Raw genomic sequence first — 17,426 nt, forward strand, 5'->3', positions numbered from 1 at the left:
CAAGTTGTTGCTAGAGTAACTGTTGTTATTTGCAACTTCACGCTTGTGAATGAGCAAGTAAAAGAAACGTGCTGGAGAAAAGTTCCTATACATTGTATGTCTTGACTAATAATTGCGTGACAGGAATTATGTAGGAATAACTGACAGGTACATGTATTTTGTTTCAGTGTTGTGTTTTGTTCTTTGAACACAGAAGTTCACTTTTCAAGATCCTATTTATAATCAAATCCATCTATTCAACTCTATTCAAAATGCTACACCTCAGCAGCTCAGAGAACTGGGAAGGGTGTGGGAGTGGGCATGAATCCCTGTGTGTGCATGGATCCAATTCTACAACCTTAAAAAGAACAAAAGACAACTGCACAATGGAAACAGCATCTCACACACAAAGCAAACTTACTAAAGGCTACGTTATGATAAGACTCAAAGAAAAGCTTAAGTCCTGCAGTCAGGAGCCCTTCCTCATAGCTAACAAAAATAACAGCAGCATTCCAACACATACTTGGACAAATAATGACACTGTATTACTTGAAACAATAATAAGAAAAAAGGGTTCTTCCTTTCTTTTTTGTCTGTACAGCACTCAGCACTGCAGAATACTGGGACACGGGGAGCACGCCAATGCTCTGTGAAAGCTGAGTCACAGTAACTACCCACCTTTCCTCAGTAAACATGCTAGTCGACCTCTGACTACAGAAAACCTGGATTTTCAAATAACTTTGTCTCTCTCCCTTAAAGATTTTCATCTGTCATCTCAAAATACATATGCCAAAATATGAGTTTGCAAACATGCTCTCTTTTGCCTGCAAGCAACAGTATCACCATTTGTCCAATTCCCATCATACGGGTTTTAGTTCTAAATTATTAGAACATCTCCCTGAAGACAGGGCAATTACAAAGCAAAGGCACCTTCTTTTACAATTCTTATCTTCAGTATTAATAAACAAATGCTTGGTGCTTAAATATTAGCAGGTTACACAGTTGTCACAAGCTACTGTAGGCAGGTGACCTTCATTCTTGCTACAGACCTGAATGGGAAGTTGAAGCTATCAAAAAGGGAACTTGGAAATAATCTGCAGTTTCGCATGGGAATATAAAATAATCCAAAGACGACCTAAATCATTTACGTAAGGCAGTGACTCTAACACTAAAGGTTTACCTGCCAGTGACTAGCTGCAACTCAATCAAATTATTAAAGACTTCACAGTAACCCTCCATAATTTATGAAAGTTGTAAGATACCTGACAACAATAACTAAAAACTTCTCATCTCCTTAAGAAACTGCAGAAACATTTCCAGCATTTTAATACATTTTAATTATAAAGTATTCTGATTTTAGCTTGAATGATTTTGGCTTGTCATCTGTGAGTCTATTTTATCACATATATTTGCATAAAGCAACAACTGTTTCATTAAAACATTAAATTTACTTCTGCTGCACTGCCCTCAGAATATTTTTGTGAGATCATTTGGTTGCAGTGGAAATTATGATGTTGTCAAACTAAGCATTTTGATTTAAGGACAGGAATCTAAAAAAACAATCCTAAAATTACCTTCAGGCATGTATGTATGTACTTACATACAGAAATAGATTTTTTTATTGATTTTTTTTTTTTTTTTTTTTTTTTTTTTTCCAGAAAAGAGAGTTCCATTTTCTTTGGGAGCACTGCAGTTAAACTAAAATCTAAACATACCAGATTAACCAAACACAGAGCAGAGTTTAAGACACTAGAGAAATTTTAGCACTATTCTTTCAATGTCTCATTAACCAGGAGTTCTTTCATTTCATGCCTTGGACACTTGGGTTTATGTCAGAACCCTGACAGCACCAAATGAATTCAGAGCAATGTCTGCCATCCCATAGTAAGCTACTGGTTATCAGCAGACAACGCAGTTCACTTTTTGTCATCAACTGTCAAAAACACAGTTAAATTCCAAAACCTTCTTTCTGACCAGTTGATCCAGCCCTTTACATACAAAAAATTAATCCTTTGCCTCATGAAAATACTGGGTAATCAATCAGCAGTTACTCCTTGCAGCTTTCACAACCTGTCCAGACCAGGAAGTCTTCAAACAGTGAACAGAAAAGCCAGGAGACCTCACATTAGTTTTCATTACATATCCCTTTGTTGAATCAAACTGTGGGCCACACACAACATGAAGTACCCCCAGAGGCTTTCAAAGCCACAAATGAATTGTGGATACGTATTCTGTATAAAACTTTCTAAAAACACTGAAGGAAAACAGCGTATTTGACAGTCCTTTTGTGCATACTTTGCAAAGGTCTTTCCATCATTTTCAAAAGCTCAGTGCCCTCTTTCCCTCCTCCTCTCCCGGCTCATTCACAAGAAAAATGGGCAAAGTTGGTTTACTAGCCTTAACTTGTCAATGACACGAAGAATAAGGAACTATTAACTGATACTTTAATTATACAGTATTTGGGTTGAATGTTTACACACTTGAGAATTAAGTATTCTGGTTTGGGCTATTCTCGTAACTGACATACTGTATCTATAGGTTACATGGAACACCAAAAGTAAATTGCAAGATGTTTACAGTCACTATCATTTTCTTTACTGCGAGAAGAAAAGAGAAGCACAAAACTTTTGTAGTACAATGTTCACAATGCACAACACACTGAACCCACTGCTTCACACCAGTCGGTCTTGAAAGAAAAGATGCAGACCAAGTAACTAACTGATTTGGGCATGTGAACAGAGTAAAAGCAATTGTTGAAAGTTTGTTGTTGCCATGTTTTTCTTCCTTTTGAACAGCATCAACATGGGACTAATTCATGATCTTTACAAAGTAGTTTCCAGTTAGACTGACACACAATGGCAAGCAGCGCTAGACAGGTGAAATGACAGGAAGGAGGAAGGCTGACTTGATGTCAGTGACAAAAACTATTTTAATGGAAATGTGAAATTATTCAAAAATTTCTTCCCCGAAACACGTGAAGATTTCTCTAGTCAGATTCAGACTGCACAATGGGCTGAGAGTAGGCACCTGCCAGACACAGTATTTTTACATACCATGTTTTTTCTAATGGCTTTTCATATTCGGTGCCTCACTTAAAGTTGTTTCTTCTGCCAAAGATCTGTTAAATCAGTGATGTTCATCAAACAGTGGTTGTCAAACATGATAAAACCCTACAATAATAACATACGTGACCAAGAGGTTTTAGTAGCCAAGGATTCAGGGAAGAGCAGAAATAGGTCGTATTTCCAAGGAACAGAAAGATGACAACAGTAACGAACAGCCTGCTGTTCAGTCATACTAATTTTCAGACCTCTTCTATCCTAAAATCAGACCTGTGTTATCAGGTCACGTGATGGATGGATGTGACAGGGAAGTCACATAATAAAAGGATAGATAATAATGCTTGACTGCACTTGCAGAACATACCTTTCAACTAAGTCCTTTAAGTAGGGAGCCTCCCGCTCTGGTACTGATACAGGACAACATCCTAGTCTCTCCCCAGCACTGTAACATCACATATCAAACCAGAAACTCAACTAAGAAGCTGTAGTGGTCACGTGGTGTAAAAGAACTGCAGAAAAAATGCAAAGCAACACCACAAACACGTAAAAGTAGGAACCATCAAGGCAGGAGATCTCATTTCTCAATGTAGGAAACCATGTGTGCACACGTTTGAACGCAGACCTCTAAACCAGAGTTGCGTGCACAGACATAGAATCTTTGTGTCATGATCCTGCCGACAGCCTTTTATGTTTTGGAGATGTTACCTGCATTTTGATTAACACTTATCAGTCTTTGATGAAAGATGTAGTCAGATGCTGCTCAAGCTACTCCAACACTGAATAATTAGCTCTAATTTATTTCTTAAAAACTATTCTAATTTACTGCTTTACTTAGATGAAATGGTACCTTTGCTAACTTCCCAGAATGAAATGTCCATTGACTGAGACAAAACCCCAAAACCCTGAGTAAGTGATGGCTTTATTGGCTGAGAGAGTTCAGGGAAGTTGGGATAGGAAACAGCAACTTAAATATAAAGACAATTAGAATTTCTTCCTCCTACTGGCAGGATGGCTGGCATTTGGCTCGGGATCACCCTTGTGAAAGCATCTTACCCTGTTGACTAAGTGCACTTTTAGGCAGTATGCAAACTCTATCAAGAGTAAGGTAGAAAAATGTGTACCCTTCTATGACTCCATATTCTGAAATCTACAGAGACTTTTCCCATCACACAAGGTCAGAAAGAAAAACAAATAATAGAGAGTGCTAGTTGTTGTTCTCTCCCCATCTCCTTGCAAACCCAGCACTAAAAAAAGACTCCAACCTGCCAAGGAACTTTCTTTGAACCTTCCATTTCCTGATAAATTTAAACTTATCTGCTCAGACAGAAATGAAGGTCAGCTCCAGGAAAGAACATTTTTAAATCTTCAGTGAATAAAGAGCAGGTAGTATTCATCTACAGAAACTGAAATATGTGAAAAGATAAATACAAAATTGTGCATGAAGCTGAAAAAATCTGTGGTCAATTGCATTTTACAAAACAATCTGAATTCCGGTAAATCAATTCCAATTACAAAGGAAGTACCAACAAGATTACAGTGTCACAAATAGAGAGTGGGAAAGAATAAACTCCGTTGGGGAAATAATAAATGGAATTCAAATAAATCAAATCACTGGTTTCGCCCTTTTCCTAAAGTCTTCAGTTTTAGAAAAATTTGTTCAACTATATCAGAAATGTTCAGACTTCAATCCCCTATGCTTCCCCTCTCCCTGTGCAGTTCCACAACTAGTGGAATGTCACATTTTAAATTTGCTCAACTGCTGTTTAGCTCAACAGCCAAGGTTTTAATACTCCATAATACTAATTACGTAAAGGCATCTGAAGGAGTAGGGGGAAAAAAGTCTGCTTCTACCTATTTGTAACGTTGGCTAATAATTATGGTCATCTAGCTACACAACACCTCCTGTATTCTGTCTTTGGAATTAAGGTTGCTCTTTGCAATTCTTCAATTGCCCTAATCATCAAGGACACAAAAATCATAGTTGTAAAAAGCGCATCTATTATTCTCCTGGTAGGTCCCCATAATTGCAAAAAACAGCCTTTAAAAGCCTTGAAATTTTTATACTGATGAGAATTCTTTAAAAAACTAGACTTTAAGAGTTTGAGGGTACATTATCTTCACATGGGATTGAATTATGTTGGGACCTGAAGATTGGAAAAAAATTATAAAGACTACATGTTAATATCCTTCAAGTAAAACTATTCTCTTAATATTTGTTTTGAACGAAAGACATAATCAAGTTCCAGCTACATAATTTGTGTCTAATCCCCATATAACTTAATGACAGTTCTACAGGTAACTACAACTCTAAGATTATCATTGCCGGCTTATGAAAACTTAAGACCTTAGCAGGTAAATTTACTTCTATATTCTGGCAGCTTTTAGAAAGTAACGTACACTGGTCAAATGACACTTAATGGGCTTTAAAAAGGTCAGTTTCTAAAAGACTCTTCTTCAATTTACAACATATCATTAACCATCTGCCTCCCTGATCAGTCTGTTTTGTTGTCAGACACTCCTGTCCCAGATAACTGAGAGAGGTGCTGGAGCAGTATCTTCTTTATCTGCTTTCTGTGAAGCACTGCACTTCACAAAACAGGTTATCCTACATGTCTGAATAAAGACACATGTCCATGCATTTCTTTCCACATTACATCAGATTTATCTAGCAGTATGCGATAAGATGCAGTGTTAACATCTTTTTTCACTATTTGCACCTATTTTTAATCAAAGAGAGATAGTAATAATTCAAGCAGCACTAATATGGCTGAGAAGTCCTCACCTGTTACAAGGACAGTTTGTGGAGCAAGAATTCACATTTCAGGAGTGGTTATCTGTCCTATCCATTGCAATCACAGCCACCTAAAATATTAACAGTAAGAATGCCAAAATTCTTAAAGGAGACTAAGGAGACAAGACAGGCTCATATGACAATTTGCAACATCTACTGAGAAAAAGAGGCTATTTGGACACTAGCTTACAGACAGCTCAGGTGAGAACCAAAACTGTCACCTTCTCAGCTTCCACAGCAAACACTGTGTATTTCTATGCCCTACCTAAAATGAAATGATGCTCTTGCTGATCCTCAAAAAAACCTACATTTAAATTCAGTAAACTCAAGCGATGGTGCTTCAGAAGCAACACAAACTGTCAGGCATAAGAAAGCCTGCTGTGGGGACAAAAACACTCTCTATTGCATAGACAGGAGACATTAAAAGTAAGGAAAATGTATCACTTAATAATGGAAACATATTTTAGAATAACTAAAGCAATCACAAGTTGCAGTAGCACTATTTATTACAATAAGTTCAGATTGTGTAAGTTTTCCCAATATGATACCTGTGTTAAAAAAAACCACAAACCCACCACCACAATGATGACCCCCATAAAAGGTCCCAGGTGCCTGTTCCCAGAGGGATATCAACCTCCCTCCGGCTCTGGTCCAAAGCCTTTGAGATTGGGTCTCATGCTGAAGGGATGAACAAAGCACCAACATTATTTATGCTAACATGGGCTGGCTGGCAGGGAGCAAGACTGAGGCGATGTGGAGATCAGACTGATAAAGGCGAAAGTAACTTAAAACACAAAAGCATGAAATCTCTTGTGGCTAGCTTTTTAATTTTGTCCTTTATACATTTTAATATGGAGAACTCATAAATTGCCATAGTGCTTAACAATTCAAAAAACACTAGTTAAGAAAAAAACGTAAGGATTACTGCATCACATGCAAGGTTCCATCATCTTCACCACCAAGGTCGCTCCCCTTTACTCTCCCACATTTCTAAAGGGAGAAAAAAGCCTCAGAGCTAGGATTTCACCACCTGCCTGACTCCTACCAGCGCTGACTGCAGTCATCTTCTCTGTGTGGTGCTGAGCTAGAACTGATCAGCACTGTCAGAAAAACGTGTAAGTTCCAGCTAGGCTAATCAAGGCAAATACAACCATATACTTGCCTAAAACAAGAGGCAGTTATTCCTTCTACTGCAAAAATCAGTTCATGTTCAAATACATAAATAAGCCAATCAGAGACACAACTTTTAAAAAACAAAACCAAAACCAACAGAACAATAAACCATTTGCAAGGACAGTCCGATTTTTTTCCTCCTGCTTCCATGGGAAATTCACATCCAAGTTTTCCTTTTAAAAATGCTCCTATCAGTCCAGTTACTAGGCTATATACAGAAAATGGACAAAACAGTTTCAAAAATGGTGACAAAGTTCTCTTGGTGTTTCAGTACCATTTTTTACATTCCCTCTTCTGAATATTTAAACTGGCTGCTGCCCCACGGCATTTAAATAACCAGTGGGTACATTAGTTGATCAATTAGTTCTAGAACAATCTCACAGTTTTGCCTATGCAAAACTTGCAGTTACATCCCCATGGCTACGTTCTTGTACCATGCTTCTTACATTTAGGGAAAAAGCCCTAGCACCTCTATAGTTATCCCTTTGTGAGCCAAGCATGCAGGGTTGTCAATGAACAAACCACCTGATCCACACAAAACTGCATAGACCTAATTTTTGTGAAAAACAATTCCTTCTCATTTCTCTGCTGAGCAGTAGAAAACGCTAAAATATCTACAAATGCAAGGCAGTAAAGCCCTATGGTTGCCATATAAAACAACGCCTCGCAGGTTTCCAGCTTAAGGTATTTCTGTGCTGAATGCCACATTAGAGCATGCCGCCCGCATAATGCTTTATGCTGCTTTGCTGTGAAACGTATTAGGGAACTGATCTGATTTAAAGGAAAAGAAAACAATTTATATAGATTTATTTAAAAAGAAACCGTGCTACTTTTTGCCAAGTCCGTTACCCACTCTAATTCAGCCCAGCACCGTTACATTACCCTCCTAGTATTGCTACTGAAAGTTTAGTATTATCCAAGTTGAATCACAGCTTCATGGCTACCACTGGCTTTTAACCAGGTGGTTCAGGAAACAAACAGGTACCCCTCCATGCCAACCGAACCAACAGGACAGCTACTGTGAGTTCAACCCTATCATCAGAGCAGAGACACAGCCAGCCTGGTATCAGGAAGGCAGAACAGGCACAGAATCAGTCCCAGAGAGCTGGTTGGTCCAGCCTTGCCTATGACTCTAAAAAAGAACCAGTAACCTCCTAAAACTATAAAAGTAGTGATGACAGTAAGATTTTTAAACTGTTTTTAAAAGGTTTGGCTGTCTGGGCACAAGTCTGCCAATCTCAATGTGCTCTCTACAAATAAAACGTGTTTGTGCATTTGCAAACTCCACTTTGCTCGGCCTCTGAGGGTCAGACCCATTAGCACGCTCCACTACCTCAGTCACAGCATGATGCAAAAAACCAACCCGCCCATGAGCAGAAAGGCACATGCAATTTAAGATTTTCAGGATTCCAGAAGATCCATAAAGGTGCACATCTAGAACCACCACAGCCATGGCTGAGTATATACAGACATATCAGACATGCCGACCAGGTGTTCCCAGTCCAGCCCAGCAATCATGCATGCAACACATCTAATGTGCATTGGCTGAACAGGAGTAAGCATCAAGCACAGGAACCCTCCAAAACTGTAGCAGGTGAGGGTATGATTCATGCAAAATTTATAAGTGCTGCTGGCAACAGAGAATCCAAATCTCCCCTGTCCCAGCAGGGTGCCCTAGTTGCCAGCAACTGAACCCTGTTCTGGCCCACACCTCTGTCCCCACAGTCCTTGTGATGCTAATTACACAGCATCCCTGCCTGAAACAGAGATGCAAGCCTTGCTGTTTGAACATCCTCCTAGGACATCCCTATCCTTTCACTTCCCACTGGCTGACCTAGATGCTCCCTAGTCAGCAAGCTGGCTGTTGTGGTACCTGTTTCTGAACAGCTCAGACACGTTTCCTAATTCTACTTCCACAGCCAAGTGGATAAAAGTTAGGCATGGAGATCTTAATCAAGAGAAAACCAAAAAGTCAACTTAGCCTCAATTCCAGGCTCTGGTTTTCACATGGCCAAGAGTAAGCCAGGGAGTAAGACAGATCTTCAGGGAGACCCAAAGAGTGACCTTACTGGTCAGCACAGAAACAGTCCTTGCAGGCTGCCAAGGCGTGCAAGACATCAGAAGCATATGAATCCAGCAGCTGAGATTAGGGGCCTCACAAGTATCCAACAAGAGGAATTCGATCATGCTTGCAACTAGTTCTATTTCTTCTCTAAATGTATGTAGTTTGATGCACTTGCGTTTGCTTCTCCACTGTCTCTCAAGTGTTTCTTTTTTTCCCTCTTCAGAGAAAAAGAAAAATGCCAACAACCCACTCCTTCTAAGCAATTTCATCCTTTAACACACTGGATTTTCTGCAGGCCAAGTAACAGTTTTGGTTAAGAATACAATTGCAATTGCACGTTTCTAAGGTATTGTAAATAGCATGAAATTATTTTAAAATGTTATGAAAAATGCATTTGCAGTGTTCCTTTAAGTTTTAACAAAGCTTTGGTTAAAATTGCTTTATTCCAAAGCAATCAAATATAAGAGTATTTTTATAAGGACCTCTTTATCTCCCTGCAAATGACTGAGATACAGATACTTTCCAGAAAGGGAATGCACCAGAAAATATGTAACCTTTCGTTTTATTAGCCATAGTTATCTAGCACCATAAAACATCAGCTGCTGTTTCTGAAGACTGTATTGTAGCTAAAGCAAACCGGCATGATTAGCAGAGCCACAAGCAGTGCCCAGAGGCCTTATGCAAGTTTAGATTTGGTGCCATACAAATGTAACGTACAGGCTCTATTCAGTATGGTGAAGCCATTCTATAGCCAAAGCAGCAGCAATTCCACAGATGAAAAGCAAAAATTAAGCTAAAATTAAGCAGCATATTCATGCCATCTTCCAGGAAATACGGTATCACATACCTCCTTGTCATACTCCTTGGACAACATAGATAAATAAAATAGATATTGGCCTAAACAAGCTGGTCAGAAGACACATTGTTATCATTCAGGGCTATAAGCTTGTCTAGGTTACAGGATCAGGAGAAGCACCTTTAACATATTGTTTGAAACACACTTGGAAGAGCTTCTCTAACCTCCTGGGACACAAAGCTGCATAGAAAAAGGAATAAATTTCCTGATGTGGTAAGATAACTTCAAATACTTTTCAATGCATGTTACAACAACACAACAGACAAGACACACATAATGATGTACACATAACTGTTGGGTCGAGCAACACTCTCCAAGAGCTATCCATTAAGTGAGATCACCCTGCTATTCCTCTTACAGGGACACCATAATGGAAAAGAGCAAGTTCAAAAAACTTGTTAAAACCACTGGCAGTTGCAACATGCAATCCCATTAATACCTCTCCACTGTATTAAAGACATAAATCAACCTCTTTCACCACCTCCTCCCACTACCACCTTGCTCTGATAAAGAAAAGGGGCAGGGGGTGGGTAGAGAAACAGTAGTACAAAGGAACAGGTAAGTCAATTGAGACAAAAACCCCAGTGTAATAAAGCTCCTTTTCAGGGTAACTTGGCCTTCACTGCAGAAGAGAGCTGTGTGTAATTTTTCCACAAGAGAGTTGCTCCACAAGTGCTTTTCCTGGGATTTTTCTTGCCAGTGGGCCCCGTAACCTGCTGTGCACCTTGTGGAACTGAGACTCAAACAGTCCTCCTAAGAGTAAATGTTATAAGCAAAGACTTACGCAGTAAAAGAAACCAAATGAAAATAAACACACAAACAATAGCAGAGAGGACAGGGAAGGAGCATAAAGGATTTGCTTTCTCCTTCATTTCAGCTGCAGTCATCATACATGCTACTTTGTACTTAGAAACAGTTTGAAGTTCTCAGCACTCATACAAATTCAGCGTCCCTTCATCAGGCAAATTCTGGTCTCTTAAGTCAAGATGCAGCCATAAGTCATAAGCAGCATAAATACTTGGTTTTTTCTGAAGGGGGAAGCGGAAGGAAGAGTCTTATGATACATAAGGTGTTTTAAGAATTTACACACTTACACACAGTTCCAAAATGTGTACAGACTAGTAAAGGTCCTTCTACACAGATCTTACATTGTGTTATCACATCCAAAAAAAATCAGCATGGTGCCACTAAGTGTGATGACACTATAAAGTTTACAGTACACAAACTCTGTGATGCATCAGGGAAAGAGAGACTGCTTTCTCCTTACTCACCAACCACTTTACCCCCACAATGTTGGTCTCACCGAGTGGCTGGAGCCTGTCCGTAAGGGACTCCACTCCTTTCATGGACACAGTAGCCATCATGATGCTAGGATCCCTCACCTGTTCCCTTCTGAGGACTCAATGAACCCACATGCAACGCAATGCAATTCTTCTCTTCCATTTGGCTGGAGGAAGAATGGCATTGAGGGCAGGAAGAATGAATTCAGTCTGTTCCCAGGCACACCCCACCCTACTGCTACCGTAGGGGAGAAGAAGCTGAACAGAGAGGCATGACGGAGCTGTGTGATGCACAAAGGGACACAATGGTGTGCATGACAGCAAAATATTTGATGTGGCATGGTTGCACCAGCATCTAATAGTTGTGGTACTGTTTGGAATCAGTATTCCAAACTTAGAATTGCATTGCCATGGTGTTTGTATTTCAACCATTGCTTATCCAAACCTCATTAATTCACACTGCCCAGTGCAGGCACTGGACCATTTCTGCACTCAAAAAGGCCCATAGAGCCAGGGCAGCAGCATTAATCCTTCACAGAACTCCAATTAATTCAGTCAAGGTGATGCATCTTGCAGGACCAGGATGTTCAGTGGAAAATGTCTGACTATATTAACACCAAGACATACAAGGCGCCTGTGATGGGAACTGATTATTTTTGATATGACAAGGTTTAGGATTTTAAAGGTAAATACAGCAGTAACTGGAAAGAACATGTAACTCCACTGATACAGCTTCCATAGTAAACAGTTCCAGAAAAAGACAAGTGGAAAAAGAATTTTAAAATTGTTAAATATACAAAAACTGCACAACAAATTTTCTTTAGTTTGCATTACAAACATCTCAAATATTCTCTTGTAAGTAAAGTCAGCAACAAATCTCTGTGTTACCTTATTGCTATATTTCTGACAGGCACTTGCTCTTCAAAAGACTTACGCATGCACTTAAAATTAAGCATGCAGGTAGTCCTACCAGGTACTGATGTAAGGTTCATGCCTTCACTGGAACAGTCATTTCACAATGAGCCCTTTTAGCATGTGATATTTGTGTTCACTTCGTTTGTAAGACAATGATTTTAAAATAACTTACACATTCTGGGTAATAGAGGCAACCAGTATGTGCTCAATTGATTAAAGTTCACACATGTACAAAAAAAACAATTAGGATCAGAGAGATATTCCACAGTATTTAATAAACAACTCCTATATCAGTACTATGCAGTTCAATGCAAGTATCAAAATTTATTCACATGCTATCTATAGCAGAGGTGGAGTTTAATGGTGTACAAGTGCTTCCATGATAAGCCCACTGTTTTTACAGTTTTTAAGTTTTAAATTACCTATCAAAATTACTCAAGTTTAGAATTTTCATTAATGCAATTTTTAACTGTTTTGAATGTAGCTTAGTGGTCATGAAACACTAAGTTTAAAAATATTATATATATTAGCTCCTATTACAAATACCAGTTTCTGACCTTAAATTGAACAAAGTAGCAGAGTGGTGAAGGCAAAATCAGCTATGGAAATAGGTCTCATTGAGAAGTACTTTAGAACTTCCCACTGAAAATAAGTTTATATTTTACCAAGTAGTAGGACCTTAAGAAGATAGCAAGTCACACTTTGCACATGCATGAGACAACAGCTACGCCTAGAATTGCATAGCAGTATGAGGACCAAGGGTAGCTTACAGTCACTCAACAGGCCCAGTTAATTTTGCTGCAAAATACACACTGCATGAATGGCAAGGGGCATTAGCTAGACTAGGTAATTTCTCTTTAGAAGTATCTAGCTAAAGGGCAGAAAAAACATTCTGATTGCATTGTTAAACACTCAAAATGAAGAAATAAAGCATGACGCTATATAAAACATCATTATTGCTCTGTACATGCACTACCATAAAGACTTTCCACATAGCCAGTTTTCCACGCCATTCATAAAAAAAGCCAGTACCTATGATGGTAATTTAGTTACCAATGGGGTAAAAATCGACCGGAACATCTCACCTGCAGTTTTTACTGGCAATTTGTGCAAATACAATTTGCAATGCAGTTTTCACAAAACACTCTCAGAAAGTGTTTTCAAAGATTAAGAAAAGACAGTGATGTACAATATACATTGTTTAAAACATTGTATAAATTGCAAGACACTGAGTAACATACAAGAAGGAAAATTAAATGGCACTGTAATGGACATTAAAGATTCCATGCATAAAAGCTTTGCCTATTTCTTGATACCTGAGTGCTTAACTATGCAGCCTTAACAGTATTCTGTTTGGGTTTTCCTTTTGACAGACTGAATTCCTAGAGTCTGCTTAAAATGTCAACATTTGAAATCTTGCAAGCAAAGAACAATTACATTCAATCCCAAAGACTTGTATGCCTAAAAGGGTATAATTAAAAAATTAAAGGAAGCGGTCATGCAGGATACTGGCAAGGAAAAGGTACCAAAGGGATTTTAGAAAAATCATTTGACTCACCAGTCCATTGTTTGGCTGAGGTGAAAAAGGCAAACATTACTGAGATGCATCAGTGAGGAAGTCAGAACACAAGTCAAGGCCCATGCCTGTAAGCACATGTGAATAACTTCAGGCCCAGAAGCTCTTTTACGTGGCAAAGTTATTCATATGTGTGCTTGCAGAACATGAACTCAGACATTACTGTTAAAAAGTACAAAACGCTACTTACATTTTGTCACTGACTTCAATAAAAATAGAAATTCACCCATATTTAACAGCAATTATTTCACCTCAAGAAGATAAAAATCCTTTTAAGTCTCACAAGATAACTTAATAATTAACCTGTTCTAGCTGTTTCCAGTTCTACTTCTTGGGTTTTTTTTTAAACACAAATCTCTCAAAACACATTCAAGCCTGCAACCAGAAGCCTTCCTCAGAAGCTACAGGAGGGCTGTAAACCCTGCAGCACAAAGTGCTGTATCTGTCTTGCAATGCACCAAGGATGCTTATGACACTGGTGACAAGCCATTATTCTTTTTATCAGGTATCTCTCTGCCAAGCCTGACGTAATTGGAAACTTACGATATTCAATTCAGTTTGTCTTTAAGTGTTGAGTCTTTCCAACATATGCTTGTATAGATTTTGGTGACCTGAACTGTGCAATAAACCAAGCCACAAGAAAAAGCACACCACACAGATGTGTAGCATGGAGCACACAGGTCTACCTGAGTAGAGAAACATTAACTACATATACAACATTTTTAAAGTATATGGATTCAAATGGATTGCAGATTAAGAACTGCTGCTTGGAGAGGAAAAGATAAGTTCATAAATTCAGGGAATGAAAGACTTTTAAGTCTTTTAAGACCAACAGTTCAGTAAAATGAAGCTGATATGCTGGGTGTATGGACCAGTGGGCAATCAAAAAAAAAAAATAGAGCTAGACAGGACAGCTAAGATTTATAAATAAGAAACATTTGGGGATGAATGTTTCATATACCCTAGCAAATAAGAATCACACATTACCCAATCCATTAAAACAGCATGCAACACAGATAACCCAAGTTCTTTCTGAGGAAGGTGCTGACAGGCGCAGCTCTATCACGGCCTCACTGCAATAAAGGAGCGCACAACTCGGCCAGACCGAGCACGTGCTGCTTTGCGTTGCTTGGGGAAGTTTAGTTTTCTGATGTTTTCTTGATGTAACTTTCATCACTGACTTCAACAAAAGCTGGATGTGGTCCAATATTTTTTAAAAGTCTCAAAAAAGAAACCTAATGAAAGCCTAGGAGTAAGTTTTGAAACACCAACACTACATGTAATTTTATCTGCCACTGGAATTAGCATACCTACTTTTTATATCGCTTTGATCCAGCTAATGGGTAATACTATTTTTTTTCTGGGATGGAAGTGTGTTATGAAACAATTGATGAAAATATTTCAATTTAGTATCTTTCTGAAGCAGCAGCAAAGCCTCACTAACAGGTATCAATCTGACAGGAGAGCACCAAGAAGTGAAACCGGTTGGAAATTATAATCAAATATGAAAACAGAAGGTAAAAACAGGTATATGGAGAAAATGGGAAACAAAGCAAAAAGGGATTATCACGCCAAGGCCTGTAAGCGGGGCAGGGCCAGCACCAGCGCCCGCCCCGGGCACGGCGAGCCCCGCCAGGCCCTGACCCGCCAGCCCCGGGCACACACAGCGTGTACGTACTCTCTTCATACACCGGCGTGCCGTGTAAGCACGAGTGCGGCAGGGCGCTCTCCGGGTCACAGCTGGGCCTAACGGCGCCGTGCGGGTACCGGCGGGGCAGCAAGCGGGCCGGCCCGGTGAGGCCGCACCACCGCGGGCACGGCGGGACCCGCCGCCCCTGCCCTCCCCGGCGGCGGGAGGCGGCCGTGCAGATGGTGCATCACGAGCAGCGCGCAGGGCCGCTCCCCGCGGCTGGCAGGTTGGGAGCCCCGCCGCGCCGGCTCTGTACCCGCCGGCACCCAACCCTGACGGCCGGGGCCGGGGGGAGGCCGCCCCCGCCGCGGGCGCTCGCAGCCCAGCAGCCCAGCCCCCCTCCTCTCCCCTGGGGCCGGCGGCGAGGGGCCGCGGAGCCGCGAGGAGGAGGAGAAGACGCCACCCGCCGAGTTTCGCCAAGGACAGGCCCGAGGTCAAACCCGGCAGCCGCCCGCCTCCCGCCGCGGCCCCTTCCCCGCCGCCAACGGCCGCGCTAGTGCGCGTCGGGAGCCCGCCGCCCGCGCCGCCTCCCCGCCCGCCGCCGGCGGTGACTTACCTTGGCAGCCATGCTGTGCCCGGCGCGGCCACCCCCTTCCCGTCCCTTCCCTTCCTCCCCTCCCCTCCCCTCCCTTCCGACCGCGGCAGGCAGCTTCCCCGCCTGCGCACCAGCCCGCCAGCGCCGGCCGTCACCGCTCTCCCAGGCACGGACGGGGCGCTCGGCGCCGCCAGCCCATTGGCTGCACCCCGCCCGGCCCGGCTGCAGCGCGCCTGATCGCCCGGGCCGGCCGCGCCGAGGGTTGCGGGGTTCGCGCTGGCCGAGCCGGGCCGAGCCGAGCCGAGCCAAGCCGGCGGGCGATGCGTCCTCTGGCACCGGCCGGCCGCGGGCGTTTGGGGCGGCCACTGCCGCACCCCTGTGAGGGGAACCCCGTTTACCTCAGGTTTTCTCCGTTTACGGCTGCTGGCCTGGCAGCCTCCGAGCCGCCTCAACGGGGCTCCGAGCTCGGAGGGGCCCCATGGCCCCTCCAGCCGCTGGAGAGAGGCCTGAGTGACCGTGTCTCCAGCGAGTGTCTCGTACCATTAACCCGAGGAAATGCCTGCGGCGTGCTCGTAGGACGCCAGGGCAAGCTGTGGAGAGATGCCACACACCTTCACAGCAGCCATGCTGGTGTACCTCAGCAAACCCTGCTCTCCTGCCTAGAGCTGTTTTCTTCCCCATGAGTCATGCTGCTGTTTGAGGGATGCTTCATCCCGTTGCTGTATCCCAAGGCTTCGTTCTGGGATGTCCCAAGAACGAGCCATGCTTCCAACCAAATTTTTTAATGCCGTTTCAGTTTGTAAGTCGGCATGAACGTGACATGTCAGCAGCCCCGCTAGAGCGCACGGCTGTACCCGGGATGACCACAGGCATGGCACGCTGCGCCTCACAGACAGTTTGCAGACTGTCTACAGACAGCCTGTCTGGGCATGTTTGGCAGCAAACCATTTGGCATGCAGGCCTGCGGCTGTGACCAGGGCAAGCACCAGCCCTTCGATGCCTGTTCTGGCTGGCCTGGGGGCTTCTGGCTCCTGGTGGGATTCTAGGTGGGCCTGAGGCTGGTAGTGCAGGCAGGGAACTTGGCACATGCCTGTAACAAAAGGTTGCTTATCAGAGTAGCTCGGGGGTGAGGTTTTTGTGTTTATAATGGGCTATAAAGTTAGTCATAGCTTTGAGGAGGATCTTCCAGCACTTCCCCTAAAGTGAGTTTCATGAAGATACTGAAAAGGCAAAGGATTGCAAAGACAGATACATTACAATATAAACAGAACAATTAACTCTTTAATTGTTTTTAATTGTCTTAGAGGGAGACAGTAGAGAAATGGTAAGGACTGATAAATGCATCTGTGCCTGCCTGCTATGTATCTTTGCAGGATGGCTCTTTTTATGTTTGTTCTCAGTCCAATGAATTAATGACTGTTTTTCAGCAAATTGCAGTCTCCTCTATGTCCCTTGGAAGTTTCTTCCACCACCTGTGAGGCCCAGCAACATATCTGCCTCCTTC

General features: G+C 42.0%; 1 protein-coding gene across 2 annotated transcripts in view; it reads right to left on the reverse strand.

Moving 5' to 3' along the window:
- The window catches only part of SLC25A13 (solute carrier family 25 member 13), a 101,502-nt gene extending 85,474 nt beyond the window's left edge, over positions 1–16,028 (reverse strand). Inside the window, exons 1-2 of one of the 2 annotated variants that reach the window (XM_055708099.1) lie at positions 15,944–15,987; positions 13,680–13,694 (exon numbers count right to left, since the gene is read on the reverse strand). In XM_055708099.1, the coding sequence (XP_055564074.1) occupies positions 13,680–13,694; positions 15,944–15,955 (27 nt within the window). In that variant the 5' untranslated portion in view covers positions 15,956–15,987. Of the gene's footprint in view, positions 1–13,679; positions 13,695–15,943 lie in introns of both variants that reach the window. The other variant, XM_055708100.1, reaches the window with a different exon arrangement.
- Between the last annotated feature and the right edge of the window lie 1,398 nt (positions 16,029–17,426).

The sequence above is a fragment of the Falco cherrug genome, chromosome 4 (genome assembly GCF_023634085.1).
Source record: "Falco cherrug isolate bFalChe1 chromosome 4, bFalChe1.pri, whole genome shotgun sequence".
In the NCBI taxonomy this organism is placed as follows: Eukaryota; Metazoa; Chordata; class Aves; order Falconiformes; family Falconidae; genus Falco; species Falco cherrug.